The sequence below is a fragment of the Eupeodes corollae genome, chromosome 2 (assembly GCF_945859685.1).
Source record: "Eupeodes corollae chromosome 2, idEupCoro1.1, whole genome shotgun sequence".
NCBI lineage: Eukaryota > Metazoa > Arthropoda > Insecta > Diptera > Syrphidae > Eupeodes > Eupeodes corollae.
In genome coordinates, this window is record NC_079148.1 from 42,882,116 (window position 1) to 42,902,347 (window position 20,232).

The window sequence follows — 20,232 nt, forward strand, 5'->3', positions numbered from 1 at the left end:
TTTCCAACTGCATGGAAACAATCCAAAATTATGCCTATAGCTAAAAAAAATAACGCCAAAAATATAAAAGATTTTCGACCAATATCTCTTCTTTCCAACATAGGAAAACTGTTTGAAAAAGTCATAGCAGAATCTCTTGATAGTTTCCTCGATACTTCAAATATTATACCAAACACCCAATTTGGGTTTAAGAAAAATCACTCAACTGAGCATTGCCTTTTAGTGCTTAATGATAAAATTATTCACAATCTGAGACAAAAAAAATGCACAATTGTCCTGGATATTGATTTAGAGGCAGCATTTGACTCTATTTGGCATAAAGGTCTTATCTTTAAGTTAATAAGATTGAACTGTCCTAAGTACCTCATTAGATTGATCACCAGTTTTCTTAATTCAAGAACCGCGTCGATTGTCATTGGATCGGAGTTTTCAGATCCTTTCCCAGTACTCTTAGGAGTTGCTCAAGGAACATTACTTGGACCAAAATTATTTAATGTATTTTTATATGACATGCCTTTTTGCAACCCTGAATCCGAGCCTGAAGCACTTCTGTACGCAGACGACACAAAACTTTTTGCTGCTGCTATAAGGCCAAACAATGCACTAGAAAAATTACAAAGTGCTTTACCTAGTTTACTCTCGTATTTTAAATCTTGGGGATTAAAAATAAATACTGAAAAATGTGGGCTAACCTGTTTCAGGAACTCCTATGGAAAAGGGCACCGAAAGGCTGTTAAAGAAAGCAAGGAGTTATCCTTGCGTATTGACGATAAGATAGTTCCATTAAAAACAGAAACAAAGTACTTAGGGATCCACTATCAAAATATGTTAAAATTTAACAAACATGCGGGGAATGTATTAAACAAAGCGAAAATGGCTACTGCTATTTTAAAAAAATTACTTTCTTCAAAGCATCTATCCCAAAGTACTAAAATTCTAATGTATAAAGCATTGATAAGACCTATAATCTCGTATGGTTTTAGTACCTGGTTCTCTATTTCTCCAACGGCAGCAAAAGAATTAGAAAAGTTTGAAAGAACAATCTTACGATTTTGTAGTGGAAAATATCGTAGACCTAATAAAAAATGGTTTTCTAACTATACATTGTATAATTTAACAAAAGTGAAACCTTTGATGATTTATATGACAACATTATTAAAAACGAGATTAGAATCTTGTATAAATCATCCAAATCCACTTATAAAAGGATTATGGGACAAAAATATTACCAATGAAAGCTCATACTTCGAGTATTATCAATCTCCATTCGACCTTTTACATAATAGATCCCGAAATTTAATAGAACCTCAGATGAATGATGTACTTACTTTACCTTTTTATGAGAAAGCCACATTGAACGTCCTTCGAGGATAAAATTGTTTTAATTTTGTATATTAAAAAAAAAAAAAAAAAAGAATATTGTATATCTTTTTAATAAAATTATAGTTGGTTCATATAGCCTATGAATTAAATAAAATTAAATTAATTTTTCTATTATTTGTATTTGTTTGAATAAATCAAAAGTCTCTTGTTCTAATATATTAAATTATATCTCGAACTAAGTAACTGCTCTTACTATATTTATTTCAAACTTAAAAATAAAAACCTGATAGAAAATAAAATTCTTTATAATCGTAGCCTTGCATATGGAATGCATCTTTTGTTATTTAGTTTTAAGTTCTAGTCATTAGTTTTAAGTTTGGCCGCTTGTGAGCCACTAGTGAACGTGTGTCGGGAGCAAACACATGAATATATTAATGAAATACATTCTTGAAATATGTATGCATATATTGTAATTTAAAAAGGTTTAAACTATTCTTTTATTAAACACTTTGTATAAGCCAGACATATTAATGAAGTCGGCAGCATAATTAAAAAATATTGTAATCAAAAATAATTTGTGAATTTTAAGTCTCAATAAAGAAAACTGAACTGAACTGAACCGTTGTACTAAGACATTTACCGACGGAAGCAATTGACATTTACACCACACTCTTCAACAATGCACTGAATAATGCATATTATCCAGTGCATTGGAAGACCGCTGTGGTTCATCCTCTTCCGAAAAAGGGAAAGGACAACTCCAACCCGTCAAATCTTCGGTCGATAAGTCTTCTTCCGAGCATCAGCAAAGTTTTCGAAAAGATCATTAATAGGGCTCTGACTAAGTGGGCTGCGGACAACAAAATAATTCCGGATAAACAGTTCGGGTTCAAGGCGGGTCATGACACAATTCATGCTGCGTCTAAACTCGTTTCTGATATCCAATGGATTAAATCAAAACAACAATGCACAGGTGCTGTCCTGGTTGATTTGGAAAAGGCCTTTGACACCGTATGGTTAGAGGGTCTTTACCTAAAACTGAGCAGGCTTGGCATAAGCAAGCCATTGTTGTATATACTTTATGATATGCTTAACGGTAGAAAGTTTGTTGTCAAAAGTGGCAATGTAACTTCTACCACAACATTCTCAATTAAAAATGGTCTTCAACAGGGAGCGGTGAATTCGCCGATTCTCTTCAGCATTTACACCAGCGATCTGATAGGTAGTCTTACAAAGGCAATTGCGTACGCCGACGATCTAATTGCGTACAGAACGGCCCGAAAGGTTGAGGTTATTAGAATTCTCTTGCAGCGTGATTTCGACAAGATTCAGCGATATTGCGACGACTGGAAACTGAAAATAAATGTCCAGAAGTCAGAGACAATTCTGTTCCGGACTCCGTTGGCTAGGGCCACGAGGGATACGTGTAAGAACTGGCGCAAGATGGTCATCGTTGATCTTCACGGGCAGCCATTAGCGAGCAAAAGTGTAGTGAAGTACCTCGGTATCTGGTTAGATCAGTATTTATATTTCGACAGACATATAAATGCTGCTCTGACCAGGGCCAGAGGAGCCTTCGCTCTGACGAAACGGCTGTTTTTTAGCAGTCGGCTTGACCCCAGAGTGAAGGTAATTTGCTACATGGCCCTCATACGGCCAATGATCGTGTATGGTTGTCCTGTGTGGTTCAACGTTGCCCCTTCCCAGATGGAGAAGTTTCGGGTGTTCGAGCGGCAGTGTTTACGACGCTGTACCGGCTTATATCGAACAGCCGAATCTTCTTATGTGCATTATTATTCCAACGAGGTCCTGTACAACGGGGCTCGAATCAACAGAATTGACAATTTCGTGATAAAACTCGTTCGAGGTCACATTGCAAGAGCTATGTCTTCGACCAACAATTTAATTTTCGGGGCGTTCTATCCGAACGACGAGTATTTAGAGAGTGCACGCTTGAGCGGCTTCATTCCACCAGAGGCATTCCTCTTTTTAGACAAATGCGGTCTGATACAGGATAGATTGGCAGTCCCGTTAATCTACCACGTCAGACGAAGAACCGTGGATAGGCGACTCCTGTACAATCGGGACGTCATGGCACAAGGCGGAGCAGAGCTCCTTCGGTTCAGTAGGGCTGTGTCCGAACGGGACCGAACTGATAGGGTGAAGCAGGAGAACCAGTTTTGGTGGCTTCAATCGGCACTTGATAATGGGTAGTCGGGATGGGGTTTAAGCCTTGGCCGGCTTACATACTTGTTTTATAGTTTTAGGGTTTAGTTTTAAGTAGAATAGGCATGGTGGCACAAAAAAAAAAATACAAAAAAAAATTAAAAAATAAAAAGAAAAAAAAAACAAAAAAAAAACAAAAGAAAATTAAAAACAAAAAAATCAAAGAAAAAAAAAAAAAACATGGAATAAAAAAAAAAAAAAAAAACATACAAAAAAGACAGTAAAATATAAAAACAAAAAACGTTAGATTTGCTGCTGTGGTTGTTCTAGTTTTAAGTAGTTTATAGGTAGAATAGGTAGTTTAAGTTAGTTTTAAGTTTTATTTAAGGACCTAACTTTAAGTAGTTTGTAAGTAAAAATAAATAAAAAAAGGATATTGATATTAGTTTTTTGTTCAAATTTTCTAATAAATACAAAAATAAATGAAATAAAATTTAAATGAAGTAAAATAGATCTTAGGGCCGAAAGGTATTAGTTTTAAGTGTTATAGTTTAACTTAGAGTGTCCGTATGGGACCATTAAGTTAGTTGTAAGTTATGGATAATTAGGCTAGTTTTATGAATTTTTGTCTAGCTTTAAGATAGGTTTAAGATTGAATAAATAAAAATGAATTAGAAAAAAAAAAAAAAAAAAAAGTGCTTTGTACTGTCATGCAAGGGGTCTTGAGTTCAATTCCTGCCTGTGTCACGTTAATTTAAAAAATTAATTTTCGCGGGTACTGCCTCTTGCGAGGAATTGACAATTCCTTCAAGAGTAATTCTTGTCATGAAAAAGTGCTTTCTCAAATTAGCCGTTTGGATTCGGCCTAAAATTGTAGGTCCCTTCCATTCCTGACAACAATACTCGCACACAGAAATGGTTGAGAGTTGTAAGTCACTAGGCCCTGGTCCACAACGGACTGTTGCTCCACCCAATTTATTTATTTTAACAATTAGGAGAAGGTTGCTGGAAAACAAACTACCCTCTAGAAGGCCGAGAAAATGCCCAATATTAACTATTCGACATAGAAAAAGACGAAAACACTTTGCGCAGCAGCATCTTCTATGGAGCAAAGAAAAATGGCGAAACATCTTTTGGTCTGACGAGTCAAAAATTAATTTATTTGGTGCAGATGGTGGTAAAAAGTTTGTATGACTAAAACTAAAAGAATTTGCACCACATTATAGAGTTAAGACAGTCAAACATGGAGGCGTAAGTGTGATGGTATGGAGATGCTTTTCCTGGTTTGGTGTTGGTCCAAAATTCTGGATTAAGGACATTATGCAATCAGCATGGTACATAAATATTCTATTATTCTGAGGAAGAAATGCCCCTTCTTAGGTGGTCATTCCAACAAGATAATGACCATAAGCATACGTCGAAGTCAGCAAGGACGTGGTTTATGAGGAATAAGATAAGAGAACTTGTGGAGTGATGTAAAAAGGGCTCTGGGCCAAAAAAAAACATACCTCGAAAGAAGAATTATGGCAATCAGTAAAAAAAAAGCTTGGGAGTCTATTCCTATTGACAGGTGGCAAAAATTGGTGGACTCAATTCCAAGAAGGTGTCAAAGTGTTCTTAATAATAATGGATTTGGAAAAAAATATTAAGTATGAAGTACATTATACATTACGAAAATCCTTGAAAATTTCATAGATTTTCTTTTATTTTCAGATTACTTTGGGGTTCAAGTTCTTACACCTATTTTTTGCACATCACACATTTTTTAAAATTCGTCTGCGGACTAAACGGAATTGTTTTTTGTTAAATAATTTGAAACTGGATACAAATAAATAAATTATGTTAATTTCACGCGTCTGTGTTTCCGTTTACAATTTGTATGTGTTTTTGAAGATTTTTCAGCACACACCTATTATTTTTCACACCACTGTATGTAAGTCGACTTTGTTGTTTTAACAGATAAATAAGGTTATTCTACTTTCATTAAAGTCGTTATATAAACCCAACAGACTTATAGACACACACAAGTATTGGTAGTAGTCATTTTTATTAAGATTTACATTTTTACTTTACATAAGATTCTTAAGGATAATATGTCTACATACAATTGACTGGAATATACATACAATAAAGTTAAACAAGTAAATCCAACCGCTCAAAGGTAAAAATAAAAAACAATCAAAGCAATGTTGACATTTTCTTAACTTGAACTACATACCTATATAACAAACATACAACTATATAATTATGTTTCTTTAAATATTCTTAAACCAAGCTTTTATATTTCCTTTAATTCTAACTATTTATTTCCTGTGTCAGATGTTCCTCTGAGGAACCTTACCAAACGGAGGTCCTGCACCCCCAGTGTGACTCGACCACGATGTAATGTGCAGAGGTAAGAATCGGAAAATAAACTCGTAATATAGATCTCAGCTGATGTTTGTAAGGCTTCCAATGCCGCAACAGTGATTTTATGGGCACTAGTAGATTCCTGTATCAATAGTTCGCGGATGAGTCGCCCAAAGGGAGCCTTTGGTGTTAAATTATCTAGAATCACAAAACATTTTGCAGTTAGTATTTATTTAGGAACATTTTCTATGCTTGCAATTATACCAGTTTTCTGTTGGAGTTGTTTAATTTGTTTCCACAACATCTGCTCTCGTCTCACTGGATTCATTTGCTTCCGACTTCTAGAATTTGTGGATGACCTATTGGTATTTCGAGGTATAAAACTGGATCTTGTTAGAGGCGATGACCTGGCTTCTCTGGCAGGCGATTCAACTGCTACAGGTGTTGCCCGTCTTTGAGATACTTGTCTGGAATGGTGAGGGCTACTATTGGTATAGTTGAAGCCATAATCTGTACGATCAGCTTCCAATTCTACCGATTGAAAACTTTCTGCTTCCGACCCTTCTGAAGCACTACTATCGCCGAGAAAGGCAATGGCTGCTTGTTTAGTTTTACTTTTTGTTTTTGATTTAGGTCCAGGTCCAGTGGCATGACCTGATTGCCTTCGAGGCATTGCAACTTAAAATTATAAATAAAAAATAAAATTTTATAAAGCGATTGTTTGAAAAAGAAAAAAACGCGCCTATTTGTCGTCAAGACTTTTTTTTTAAATTGTTAGACATTTGTTTTGAATTTAAGTTTTCAAATCAACTGTCATGTTTTATATTTTGTTGAGAGATCAATTTACATGGAATGTCGAAAGTTTGAATCCAGCTACGACCTGTTCGTAGTTATAAATTGATTTCAGGGATGAAACTGAGGAGTTGTCCAGTTTATATTATTTCTAAGGTGTCAGAGATTTCGGTATTCGCATTTATATAGTTCTATTGGCATCTTTCCATAACCGCAGAACGAGTATAGTTCTGTTTCTAGCAGTCAGGTAGGGGTCTTGACAGAACAGGTTTAAAATATAAGGGCGAAGAAACACCGTTAAGGTCAAAAGCAAATGTTTTCCTTTAATGATTTGTAATTTTTTTTTAACAGGTAGTACAGAGTACAGACAGATAAGTATGTAAGAGAGGACACCCTACGGCAAGCAACGGGTGCGGGATTGTGTACATGCAAAGTTCATTTTGCATTTAAAGCAGCCATTACACCTTTTTTATTATTTAATAAGCCCCTGCCTTAAATTTTTCGTTTAAGGATTTGTAATTTTTTTAACAGATAGTACAGAGTTCAGACAGATAGGTATGTAAGAGAGGGCACCCTGCCGCAAGCAACCTCTTGATTGAGAAGATTTGGGATAGGTGCGGGATTGGGTACATGCAAAGTTCATTCTGCATTTAAAGCAGTCATAACACCTTTTTTATTATTTAATAAGCCCCTGCCTTAAATTTATTTGAGTTAGTTTACTGACCAATTTGTGTAATTATTGTGATTAGTGGAAATATAGTTTTTCTCTGTAGTTTTTTTTTGCAACGAAACAATTAAGTAACAAGGATTGCTGACTTCTTCAGGAGAACTTTATTAACACAAACAAATTATACAAATGATCGAAGTATCCCATTGATTTAACTAAGATCATTTGTATATTTTTTTGTATTAATAAAGTTCCCCTGAAGAAGGCAGCAATCCATTAAATTTAATGAAGATTTAATATGTATGAATAATTTGAAAATAAATTCTAAAATAAATAAAAACTATCAATAACATTATCAAAAATTTTAGATATGGCATCACTGGAACAAATCAACTGTCAAAATAAACTATTTTTACATGTGTTTGATGTGAAAAGTTCAGATTTTAATTTTAATAGGCTTTTCACACAAATCCCAAAATCCAGTTTTTTCGAATTTATCGATTTTAGCATCATCATCATCAAACCACAAGTTTTTCACATACAAGTTTTGTATAAAGCAGCGAAACTATTAGCAATTAAAAGATGCTCTAAACAAACACACCTTTGAAAACATTCAATGTTCACTAAATGCAAACAAAACAGCTGATGCCTGCTTTCTCATCCATAAGTTCATTGCAGAATAGGAGAGTATATTAAAAGTTTTTTTTTGGCTCATTCCGATATGAAATACTTATCATCGTTTGCCAGTATTTCACGTTCCCAAAACGACGTTTTTTTCTTATGTTAGATGCTTGAGATAATGGAAAAAGTTTAATACAATTTTCTTGTGTTGTTAAACTTTTATTTAACTTACTAAAATAAATTTCAATTAGTCAGAATTCATTTAAATTTCACAAATAATAATTGTAGGAATAATTTTTACATCCAAATATTGAATCAATACAAATGAAAACATGTAAGACTAGGCGCACACTTGCAACTTTTAGTTTCTAAACTATTTGGTTTCTAAACTGAGAATTATAGACTTATATGAGAGTCAGCGCACATTCAGAAATCATTCTATCGCCCATTCGAGCAACTTTTTAGTTTGTGTTTTGACACAAACTAAACGATCACCTCGAACCAATTCCTTAGTTTGTGCCACAAGGAATTATATGTAACTGCACGGACATTCAACTAAATCGTTCAATAATTGTCTGTAAATACAAGAAAGAGAGATAAGGTGAATAAATGCTGTTGTTTTGGTATCATTTTTGTAAAAACATTATTTAAGCTATTTGGTATTATTGAATTTTGAAATTAAAACTGTGCCTTTTTATAACGAACTTCAAGACGACTGGTTGTGTTTTATTTCTTCTGGAATATTTTTATCTTTTACAGAAAACTGCGAATTATTCATCAAATGCTTCCTGTGTATTGGTGTATTTCGTTGATTACTTATGGAGTTGCTTATGTGCGCGATGTTTGGGCAACTAACTATCGAACTATTTGGTTTCGAAAAAGTTGCATGTGTGCGCCTAGCCTTAGTCAACGATTTTTGGGTTTTTGAAAACTTTTTTGTCGAAAACTCAGTTTTTGTGTTTGGTGTGAAAAAGCTATACGATTTTTTATTAAAGTCCAATGACTCAGCTTTGCATTTTCACCTTCATTGATTAATTTTTCAACTATCCAACACCAAATGACTTGATCGAGTCGAATCACAAGATGCAATTTGCTCGGTAGTCGGTTTGGCCCTGACAGAATTAAAATTAAATACTGGCATCACTATCACAGGTTTTCGAAACTCCATGTTGTTTTTTTTACGTCACTACTTTATCGAAATCGAAATTTCTTCTAAAATATGACGCATGCGTTGGATTTCTTGCCAAAAAGCTGGAGCATAGAACGGAAGGCCGGAGTAAATTTTCAGATTTGAAAAAAAAACTTAAAAGTACTATTTTGCAAAACTGTTCTCCTCAAATCCAGAGTTGAAATTAATTTAAATCAACGGCCACAACGCTAAATATAACAACGAGAAAACAATACAAATAAACAAACCAATCTGCAGAGAAAATAACACCAAGAACTTCATAAAAAGGAAAGAAAAGAAAAAAAGACGAGAAAAGCCCCAAAATGCTTAATAATAAAAAGGAACTTTTAGTAATTGACCCACCTAATGAATTGCGATTCCGTGGTACGTAATATTTTCTTTCATTGAACCAACATAAAAAAATAGATACTCATCAAAATATTCAGTATTTCCATATTTATGACTGAATATTTAGGGTTAAAATTAGTTTGTGTCATATTTAATTATGGATTATAGTTTGAAGAGAAAATTCTTGGGTCCCATTGCCATATAATATTTTCTTTGACTGTCAAAGTTCAATAATTTATAATTAAATAATGCAATCGCCCAATTCGCTAAAAGTGAGTAATATTAATGATATGAACGAATAAAATGGTTGCAGCAAATGTGCTGATTTGGGCTCAATCGAAAACCCAATTTTTCTTAAAACATGTATTCCGATAGTCAGCCTCCTCTCGATGGCTAAGGGAATATTTTTTTTGGTGAAACGAAAGTGTGGAACCAAGGAAAAAAATAATAAATATGAATATAAAAGAAAAAAAATGTGCAATTCTGCAACGTATCGCCTCGCCACGACGGTGACAGTCGCCCAATTTCTCATACATTCGTTTTATTGTTGCTAAAGAAAAATCGATTTTTCGCTTCGATAAATGAATGAATCTAGTGTGGGTTGGTTTTGGTTATACGCATCATAAAATGGATTATTGCTATCAACATAAGGCAACTACAAATATTTCAATTCCTAAAAAAACATAGAGTTTTTTTTTATAAATTTCTATTGACCTCACTTGTGCACCTTTGTGCTTTGGGTTCGGAGTGAGCCGCTATGCAATGTTATTACGTTTGACATACATTTTTGGTGAAGACTTTTTCCTGTGAAAGGACACCACACAAGAAGTAGGGTATGCATTGTGTGTGTAAGTATACTAAACCTGAAATGTGGAGCAGAAACATTGCCTAAATTTTCTTTGTTTATTGTTTAAATAAAAGAAAAACAAGAAAACTTCAGTCTATATAAGTTGGGAGTTGTAAATATAAATCATTCGTTGAGTTGACTTGAAATCATATTGCTCGAATTTCTGATGGGTTTTCAGCTTTTATAACTAGTAGTGTTCTTATGTGTTGTAAGTTATAAGGCTTCATTTAATAGAAAGCCATAGTTACTTCGCATAACATAGACATTTGGGTTAACAAAAAAATGTTGTTTTGTTTCAAAAATTAAAACCGAATGTAATGTAATGTTGAAAAATTTCATAGCATACAGATCGAAACTATGCGGCTTAAGATCTTATCAATTTACGACCTAGACAAAATTAATTAAGACGTTTAAAGAGCAATTTTAAGGCTCGGACATTTTTAGTAAATGGTTGATTAGAACTTAAGATCTTTGTTCTATTTTAAATACTAAAAGATTATTTCTTCTAACAAAAAATACATTGTTAATCAACTTAATAGTTATTGGTTGCTTATTTTTATCGGTTTCAAAATTAAAGCTTCATAAAAGGCAGCGATACATGGTTTAGGAAAATTTTGTTGTATTGTAAAGTTTGAACTTTGCTCTTAAGTTTGAAAATCAATATCATTCAAATGTTAGCCTCGGAAGTAAATTGTTGAAGATATTTTTAAACATTTCCGCACACTTAGAGTGGTGTGTTGTCCATAACTTCAGTATTATTGTTTTTAATGCGTCGAGAGTTGAGATCTTATTTGCGTAAACATTGTTTTATGCAATCTTAGTAGCCAATTGACTTCACCAAACCGTGTTTATTGTTGCCCCGTCTTTTTGGAGCAAAATATAGTCCAAGTCATGAACATGAAGTCAATTGTCGGCTAAAAGGGAGGTGTTTCGCTAATGCCGGGAAATCCATAAATTAGTGTCATCAAAAACATTTGAACTTGAAGCAGTAATATTGTAGGCTGTGAACGTGCATAAATTTAATGTACTCTTTTCACATTTTGAGTATGGATAATGCGTGAGTTGTGGCAGAAATGAATTAATCTTAATAAAAGGAAAAGGTCATATTTCATTTAAACAGATTTAGGACATCTTGGGTGAGTTTTGTGGAGAGCAATTCCAACAATCGTTTTCGCTCAATTTTGTATTGTGATTACAAATATTTGGGGAATATTCACAATCGCAGCTTTATTCGTAACTGAACAACTGTACAACAAATTTTGAAACAAATATTTTTATTTGGTTGAAAGCTGTGACACTTTTGTGTTGCCATTTGTAGTCCGAATTTATTCCGACGGGACTACCTGTTATACCAATTCTTTAGTACTGCTTAAGCTTTATTGAAGGCAACATCAATTAGATCTTTTTTGATTTTTGCCATTCTGCCCAAAATTCACAAGTTAGACTGTGTTGAATGAATATTTGTTCGGTTATTGAGTTTTTACATCCACATTGACATCGGCGATGGTAAAGGCATCGCCTGTCACTTTGAAAAACTCTGTGATTTCAGTCTGTTATTTTGATTGGAACTTAACTTGCATTTAGTTTTCTTCATAAGTTTGGATGGACTTGTCATGCCCAAGCCGTTTGGCATTATCTGTCCCGCAACTGATTCGATAGGTAGAAATGGCGATCTCAAGGCAACCTAGCCTGAGATGCAATTAGCGCTGTAGTGCGCCGTTTTGATAAAACTGAATCGATACAGAATGATTTAGCGTAGTAGCTTCTTAGAACACGCGAGTAGCTTGGATGCTTCTGCACAGAACCCGCCTATCGTTATTTATCGTTGGACTGGGGGGGGGGGGGGGGTGGTTTGTTAATGGTTGGAATAGAAAAATTATTTCTTTGAAATGAAGTTGTTCATAGTCGAACTTTCTCAAAACACCGTTGCAACCGTGTTGGTAGACCTTTTATCCTAATCAAAACCCGAGCTGGCTTCAACAGCAACAGCTTCCGTTGTTTTAGAAGTTTTCAAAGACAAGATTTCTCGTGTATCTCCTTGACTAATGTTTTGTTTGACTAGATACTTTTACCTCAATTATAATTGTTTAACTTTATTCCAGTAAACTTTTAATCAACTATAAATGTTTAAAACCAGTAAACGTTTCGTATTTTTTATATTTTTAAATTTTTCGATTTTTTGTTTGCAGGGCCATTTACGAAACCAGTTATCTCTGTAATGAAACTGACTAATCCAACAGAAGATTTAGTTCTTTTCAAAATCAAAACAACAGCTCCAAAAAAATATTGTGTTCGTCCAAACTTTGGCCATGTTACGCCACACACTACTATTAGAGTTGAAAGTAAGTATATTTAACATAAGTAAATACTTTTTCATAGTTATGTCCATGATGTTTATAATTTTATCCGTGTTTTTTAAGTTTGTTTACAGGCATTTGTTTACGATCCAAATGAAAAGAACAAACATAAGTTCATGGTTCAGAGCTTAGTCGTTCCGGAGGGTGTTGATGACTTTGGAAAACTGGTAATAAATTATAAAATTTAAGTTTTTACATACAAGTACTTAACGTAAATTGATTTTTTTTTTATTTGTATGTTTTAGTGGAAAGAGGTTGAACCTGACAACTTGATGGACGCTAAACTAAAGTGTGTATTTGAAATGCCAGCCGAGGCATCAGAAGCAGATAATTCTGGTAATTTTTTTTTTTTTAAATGTTATCATGTTAATATTTTATATTTTAAAGATTCTTACTTTTTTTTTTTAATCATCTTCAGTTGTTACATTTTACAAAACATAATAGATTAACTAAAATTAAACTAGAGTTCATCAAAAGAACAATAAATAGCGAGTATATTTGAGCCCTGCTTGAAACTCACTTAATTCGCCGAAATCGTAGGGCGTTTAATCTTGAGAAGAAAAAAAACTCCCTTAGCGTTTCAAGTATAACAAAATATTTTTATTTTGTTTTAAAAGTCCATTGTTATTTGAATCCAAATTATTCAAATTCAACCTTTCCGTTCAGTTTTACAATTTTGAATTATGTTTTATTATTTTATCGATATTATGAGAAATGATTTATTCGTCCGAACTTATTTTTAATACTTAGTCGATTTATGATATTATTTTCCTATTATAAACCTTTTAATGCAAATGTGTAATGGTTTAAATAAACCTGAAAATTTTTCAGAATTTTACATTTTTTGTGATCAAACCAATTTTCTTTTAATTACTAAAATCAAACAGTAACTTTGTTATTTGAATAAAAGCAATTCTTGCGTTAATTCCGACAGTTCTGATTTGTTGGGAAGTTGTTCATGATTTTGCGTTCATGGCTTGAGGAAAAATGTACATATATTATTGATAAGAAAAAAGTTAAAAAAAAGAATGGAACACACGAAATTATATTGTTTCCAAAATCGATATTTTTAGAATTGTTTTGTTTAATTTTGATTGAAATTGATAACACATTTGAATAAAACATTTTATTGTAATTTAAATTTAAATCGCTAACTTTGAACAGGGGTTGGATTGTAAATACTGTATGGGCCATAATATTGTATTCAAAATACTATATGTCAAAATACTCTAGGACAAAATTCTTTATTAAAAAATGCTACAAATACAGGGCTATCGTGAATCGCATTTCTCGAGAAATTTTTCTCAAATTCGAAAAATAGCTATCGTAAACTAATTTCGAAATTAGGAAAAAATTCCGCGAGAAATATTTACCTATCGTGAACTATTTTTTTATGGGAAATTTCCTTCGCTTTCTCGAGAAATATTCCGTTACAATTTTGCAAGGGAATCCGGAAAGTTATCTGTTGATATGTGAGTTATCTCTATAAAAAATAAACAAAACTATAAAATCATAAACATATAAAAAAAAAACAAGAAACAAGAACACTTACAAGTAAGACATTTAAGCTGAAATATCCTTTTCGGTTGAAATACAAATGTTTATTATCTGGAGGATCAATTATTTTGATATGAGTGCCGTCTACACAGCCTATTTTATGTTTCCCGTACAAATTCATACTGATTTTTCTTTTTTCTTCTTCGGTCGTCGGTGTTTTAATCCATACCGGGCACATTTCACTCTCAAAAAAACACAAGACAACTTAAAGGACTTCAGAAAATGAAGATTGAGCCAACCCAACTTCATGATTCTTCCCCACTCCTCCTCCTTTGGCAAAGAAGCGCAAACATGCACTTATTTTTATATAAGGAGGAACAGCGCCAGGTTTCTTTGCATGAGGTAAAAATCAGACAGTTTTTCGACCAAATATTTGAACAACGGCTTACTTACTCTATAATAATTGTGAAATCTGTGGATAAAGGATACAATAACAAATGTGATGATTTAAACAAATTGTTTTTTCAAAATACAGTGCTAGGGGAAGCTCCAAAGGATTAGAATGCTCTCAAATTGCGTCGTATGGCTCTCGGCTCATTTCTCCTTCTTGACTCTTCTTCCTCTAATAACAACAAAACTGCTATTCTTTGCATTTTTATAAATATTTAATTTAATGTTTAACAAATGTAATTATTTTGTATCAAAGCTAACTTCTTTGTTTTTTCTTTAAAATGAAATGTCAAACTTTTCGAACATTATTTTCGAATATTTTTTTTCTCGTTTCTAAGAGAAATATTTCCTAAGGAATTGCCGATAAGGCTGATAGTCTGAAATAGAAAAATCGTTAAGGGGGTATTCTGGTCTAGAGACATGAATTTTAGGTAATTTTTGAAGTGCTGTAAAAAAAGTGCTGTAGAAAAAAGCAAGCAACAATATTACCATCAATTTTTGTATACATTATTTATTCACATTAGAAGCATACAAAAAAAAATAAAAAAGTAAAAAAAAAAATAAAAATTCCGTTAGTTATCAGCTGATGGAGTGGTGCGTCTCAAAAATTTGGTGCGTGACAATACCCACGATTTTAACTCTCCTTGAAATCTGAAATCAAAAACTAAAAAAGATTATTAATCTACAATAATGTCGCAATGTCTGGAACTACGGAAAAGTTACAAACATTTTTTTTTACAAAATGGCGGCTGTCTAAAGAAAAATACAAAAAATTTACCATTTTTTTGAACATTCTTCGATTTGTTAAAAATGGTAAAAATGAAAATTTGGGGATGGCCGTAGTTCCGGACGTAGACAAGTCCCTAAAGAAGACTCTCTTAAAATTTCAATTAAATCGGTTCGGCAGAACCTGAGAAATCGGGGGTATCAGATTCAAAAAGACAGTTCTGAGAAAAACGCGTTTAAAGTACCCCATTATGTCTTTTGTTCTATTAGTTGCAGCCCAACCGATTTGGACGGCTGCTCAGCAAAGTACTTATTTCTCCGAAAATAATTTGAATTTGGGAAAATCCTCTCGTAGACATATTTTTAAATAGTTAAACTATGAAAATATGAAAAGGAAAAAAATCGATTTTTTTTAATTTCTAGACCAGAATACCCCCTTAAGATAATGTTTTTAATACTTAAAGCATTCTTGAGTACAGAATTCTTAAAACATTTATCATTTATATATGCATTTTAATTTAATTTTAATCCAATATTTGTACTGATTTTCAAAACAAAAATTAATACATTAAATCAAGTACTAACAAGACAACTATCAAAAATACAATTTATGAGGTTGCAGTATTTTGTGATAAGAAATTCTGAGATACAGTGTTATGACATACATTTCTTAAGACAGCATTTTTGTAAAGAGTTTTAGGGCCCTATTATGACTTGCGAGTCGCAAGAAAAATTTAATAAATGTGACTATTTGGTATTACCGTTTGCGAATCGCCTAGTTGACATTCGCCTAAAATGTCAAAAAAATAGCGAATTGAAATCTCGCTCTATTACCACTAGCGAACGTTCGCTTTTATCTGTCAGAATCGGAAGAATAAGAATCAATCTCTATGTATCTAACTAACCACCACTAACATTCAAACTATAAAATCCTTTTCTGTTTAAAAATTGATGTTGTAGCTGAACAGGAGCGATTATTCCAATGTGAGTCCCATCTACACAGCCCCATATTCCGGGTAATCTGGCCCTTTCAAAAAAGTAATAAGTAAAAAAGTAATAAGTAACTTCACTTAGAACTACTGAAACTTTTATATATGGTGGAATTGCAGAACTTTAAGTAGTTTTAAATCCTGGTGTAATGATGTTTAAAATATAACCAAATGCATACTTATTAACGCGAAAATATGACACAAACCTATAAAAAGAACAATTGAATTAAACTGAAATAGAATTCACGATTTTATTCTTACAAATTATCTGGAAGTTGAAGTGGGTTGGAGTTGTCCCTTAAACTTCTTCTTCATCTACACACCAATACTTTCTCCGCTCTTTCGTTTTCATCTTCATCTTCAAAAAAAAATAAATGAACACTGCTTATCATATTTTGTTTTATTTATTTTATTTTTTCCAAATTGTAAACAATATATCATCAACAATAATTTTCAGTCTTTGACGTTTCACCGAGTCATGACGTTACATATTTCACTTCTTAAAGTTGGTAATATTGTTTTCAAAAGCGAACGTCGAAGTTCGCCTTTCATAATACCACGACTTAGGCAATTCGCAAAATCGTTCGACTTGAGTCGAACGTTCGACTCGCGAGTCATAATAGGGCCCTAAGTGTTTTGAAATAGAGAATTTTAAACATAGAGAATTATGATATACAAAATTTGTATCACACATTATTCTGAAAAACAGTATTTCGACAGCTCCCTAAGAACAGAAGGAATTTATCATTTAAGAATCTAATCCAGGTTTAAGCGATATTTTCTAATCTTTGATTTTGTATACTATTTACTTTTAGAAAAAATAGATCTTCCTGGTCACAAAGTAACTCTTTCTGCCTGTTAAGCCTTCATGACTAATCCGCAGAAACACTTTTATTGAATATTGACATACAAATATATCGCTAGTACCAACTTACTAACTTAAGGTTGCGCTATAGTCCTGTGTGAACTAGGGCCTCACCCAACAAACATCTCCATCTAGCTCGGTCCCTACCTAGATGTCTCCAGTTTCGCACTCCAAGTTGGTTAAGGTCACTTTCCACTTGTGCGCGCCACCTGATTTGCGGTCTTCATCTACTGCGCTGTCCTGTGGGTGTGGATTCGAAGACTTTCCGGGCCGGGGCATTGGTTTCCGTGCGCTCTACCTGACCCAGACATCTTAGTCGTTGGACTTTTACCCTTCTGGCTAAGTCTACGTCGCTGTACCCACTCCCACCCCCTTCGATGCATACGGGACCGTAGATCTCACGAAGAACTTTTCTCTCGAAGCGACCCAAGGTGCTTTGATCCGCTTTTGTCATAGTCCATGCTTCTGCACCGTATAGCAGGACGGGGATGATAAGGGTCTTATATAGCGACATTTGGACCTTCGAAAGAGGACTTTTCCACTAAATTGCTTTCTTAGCTAGTACCATGCTTTTATTACCAATTCGTCAAGTTTTTGTTAAAATAGCACTTAATTGATTTTTTGAACAGCTTTAAGTTGGAAACCCTTAAATATTCCAACAAAATGTAATTAAGTAGCTTTAGAAAATGTTCTTTGGGCTAAAATTAAATAAAAAACGAATAAACCGCTGACATTTCTTATATTTTTGCCATATTGCCTCCATTGCTCGGAGTCAGAAAGCTGGATTAATAATAAGGCTAACATCATAAACAACTCAAAGAAAAATCAGAACTAGATTAGGTACGCATATGCGTATGTATATAAATAGATGCTGTATAACTTTGAAAAAACAACATTTGTGTTACTTTAATTATTCATGGTAGAAAAAGTGTCCAGATCTGTATCTCCTGAATGTGAACAAATCTATTTTATTTTTAAAACACGTATCTTACTGTTTATAAGACAATCCTTTCTTCAAGGGTATTTTATGTATCGTACCCTATTATTGATATAAAATCAAATGGTTCTTTAGTTTTTTAAGCCCTAATTTTTAAGATAATATACAGCTTATGCTGCATAAGACAAAAACCTCGAATTTTAAAATACCATTTTAAACTTAATATCTCTTTAGCAGCTCCAAAAGAAGTGGTGACTAACGAAGCATCACCTATTCCAGCAAGTGAGGAGAAGGTATGTCCTAGCTTAATTCTATACTAACTTGTTTAGAAATCCAACTGTATTAATAATAATAATTTGTTTGTTCATTTTATAAAGCAAAATGATAATAAGACAGAACAACTCTTATCAGAAATAAGGCAACTTAAAAATGAAGGAAGTGAATTAAGGGAAGAAAATCTTACTCTTAAGGTAACACAATTTATTTTCATTTTCGTTTATTACAAACAAATTATAAATTCATTTTTAAATACAGAATCATCTTATGCGCATAAAATACACAACGTCGCAGCAAAGAATGGACGAACCATATTCACCGACGGTGGAGAAACAAATTCCATTGTTTTACATAGCGCTCTCCATTGTAACAGCAATCTTTGGCATATTTCTGGGCAAATATTTGCTCTGAATCAATGGAGTTAAAATTTTATGTTATTATCAATGAGTAAAAGAAAAATTAAAACAACATACAAACAAAAAAAAAACTACAAAAAAATAATTAATACCTATCAAAAATAAAAAAAAAGTAAATGAATGCCTAAAAATACATAATTTTTAGACAAACACAACAGCAACAACAAATCAATTCAAAACAGTGATGAAAATAAAAAAATAAAATTCAACTGAATAAAATAAAAAGAAAACCATCTATTTAGATTATAATTCAAAATACAACAAATCCAGTGATTGAGTTCTTCATAAAAATAGCTTAAGAAAAGAAAGAATAAAAACAAAACAAAAGAATACACAAAATGCTATTAAGATACAACTTATGGCTAATTATTTCATAAAATCACAGAAATCGATTAATAACTCTAAAGATGGATGGCTTAAATAACAGGAGGTGATGGGAAACCTTTTTTTTTTATTTTCTTTGAAAATATCTTCACATCTTGATGGTTTGTTTTGTATGCTTTTTGTTTTTAAAAATGCCTTTTTAGTTTAAGATAATAATTTAGACGAAGAAAACAAAAAAAAAGTAATTATAATATGATATATCCTTTGTTTTGTTGCTGTCTACGAGTTGAAGGCTTAAAGAAAAATTATAATTTGTTTTAAATAAATGAATAAACTATTGCATTACATTGCTTTGAAGTAATTTACATCTTATTATTTTTTGCATTTTTAAAGTTTTATAAATTTCTTGTTGTAATGGAAAAAAATAATCTATGAACACATTTTTTACAAAATTTATTACAACAATGACATAAGCTGCTTAATTTTATAGTTTGTTGGATTTCATTTAGCTCAACAAACTATAATGAAATAGTCCATTTTAAGAGGTGTGCTATGCTAAATGGTTGGCCAATACAGTTTTTGTACTCAGACATTTACTGCTTGACCTTTCTTGTTGGTTACCTGCTATTTGCTAGCGGTATGCTACTTATTCTATTGTACGTCTTATGCTTACTTTTTAATTAATTATAATGAAACATTTACATTTACAATCGAATCAAATAGCATGAAAAGGTCTTTATAAATATTAATGTTTTAAATTCGTTATTCCTTTCGTATAAATTATGCGTCACTATACATTAACTCGAAACGCTGAATAGCTTTGGATAAAGTAGTTATATTAACAATGAATGAACGATTGGATATAACTCTGCAAAAAAATGCATACTGTTTTCTATCACCTCCTGTACGAAACTCCAACAAACTGACAATTCACACAATTGATGTGTATTTTGTTACAGAATTGTTATGTGTATTTAAAAATTATTTAAATACTTTTTTAATGTTGGTCAAATGATTGTTCTTAAATTTGGGTATAAATAAGGTATAAAATACAAAAAAAAAACACTTAAATTTAAAAAAAAAGAAAGACGTGTTCTCTTTGTTAGTTGTGTTT

At 32.5% G+C, this 20,232-nt stretch overlaps 2 protein-coding genes and 1 long non-coding RNA gene across 4 annotated transcripts; 1 reads left to right on the forward strand and 2 right to left on the reverse strand.

Annotated features, from left to right (window-relative positions):
* Positions 1 to 5,652: 5,652 nt before the first annotated feature.
* LOC129947093 (histone H3-like centromeric protein A) lies at positions 5,653 to 6,627 on the reverse strand. The gene is made up of 2 exons (XM_056057527.1): positions 6,103 to 6,627; positions 5,653 to 6,036 (listed from the first exon to the last, which is right to left on the reverse strand). The coding sequence occupies exons 1-2, from the start codon at positions 6,509 to 6,511 to the stop codon at positions 5,789 to 5,791; spliced, it is 657 nt and encodes a 218-aa protein (XP_055913502.1). The 5' UTR covers positions 6,512 to 6,627; the 3' UTR covers positions 5,653 to 5,788.
* Positions 6,628 to 9,143: 2,516 nt separating this feature from the next.
* Positions 9,144 to 19,479, forward strand: LOC129944720 (vesicle-associated membrane protein-associated protein A). Of its 2 annotated transcripts, none has more exons than XM_056054357.1 (7): positions 9,144 to 9,470; positions 12,471 to 12,623; positions 12,702 to 12,805; positions 12,884 to 12,974; positions 18,337 to 18,395; positions 18,480 to 18,572; positions 18,637 to 19,479. In XM_056054357.1, the coding sequence occupies exons 1-7, from the start codon at positions 9,410 to 9,412 to the stop codon at positions 18,787 to 18,789; spliced, it is 714 nt and encodes a 237-aa protein (XP_055910332.1). In that variant the 5' UTR covers positions 9,144 to 9,409; the 3' UTR covers positions 18,790 to 19,479. The 2 variants fall into 2 exon arrangements, with proteins under 2 accessions (XP_055910332.1, XP_055910333.1); XM_056054358.1 differs by having other exon boundaries at positions 18,340 to 18,395.
* On the reverse strand, positions 13,971 to 14,980 carry LOC129944721 (uncharacterized). The gene is made up of 3 exons (XR_008781482.1): positions 14,669 to 14,980; positions 14,191 to 14,607; positions 13,971 to 14,121 (listed from the first exon to the last, which is right to left on the reverse strand). It is a non-coding gene; the product is annotated as an uncharacterized LOC129944721 (long non-coding RNA).
* Positions 19,480 to 20,232: the final 753 nt, after the last annotated feature.

What these genes read in the sequence shown, in the direction of transcription:
- LOC129947093 (XM_056057527.1), bottom strand. Translation starts at nt 6,511, where the DNA reads ATGCCTCGAAGGCAATCAGGTCATGCCACTGGACCTGGACCTAAATCA. An exon ending in ACAACTCCAACAGAAAACTG is followed by an intron (nt 6,037 to 6,102) that starts GTATAATTGCAA and finishes TTGTGATTCTAG; the next exon opens with ATAATTTAACACCAAAGGCT.
- LOC129944720 (XM_056054357.1), top strand. Translation starts at nt 9,410, where the DNA reads ATGCTTAATAATAAAAAGGAACTTTTAGTAATTGACCCACCTAATGAA. An exon ending in TTGATGACTTTGGAAAACTG is followed by an intron (nt 12,806 to 12,883) that starts GTAATAAATTAT and finishes TGTATGTTTTAG; the next exon opens with TGGAAAGAGGTTGAACCTGA. An exon ending in TTCCAGCAAGTGAGGAGAAG is followed by an intron (nt 18,396 to 18,479) that starts GTATGTCCTAGC and finishes CATTTTATAAAG; the next exon opens with CAAAATGATAATAAGACAGA.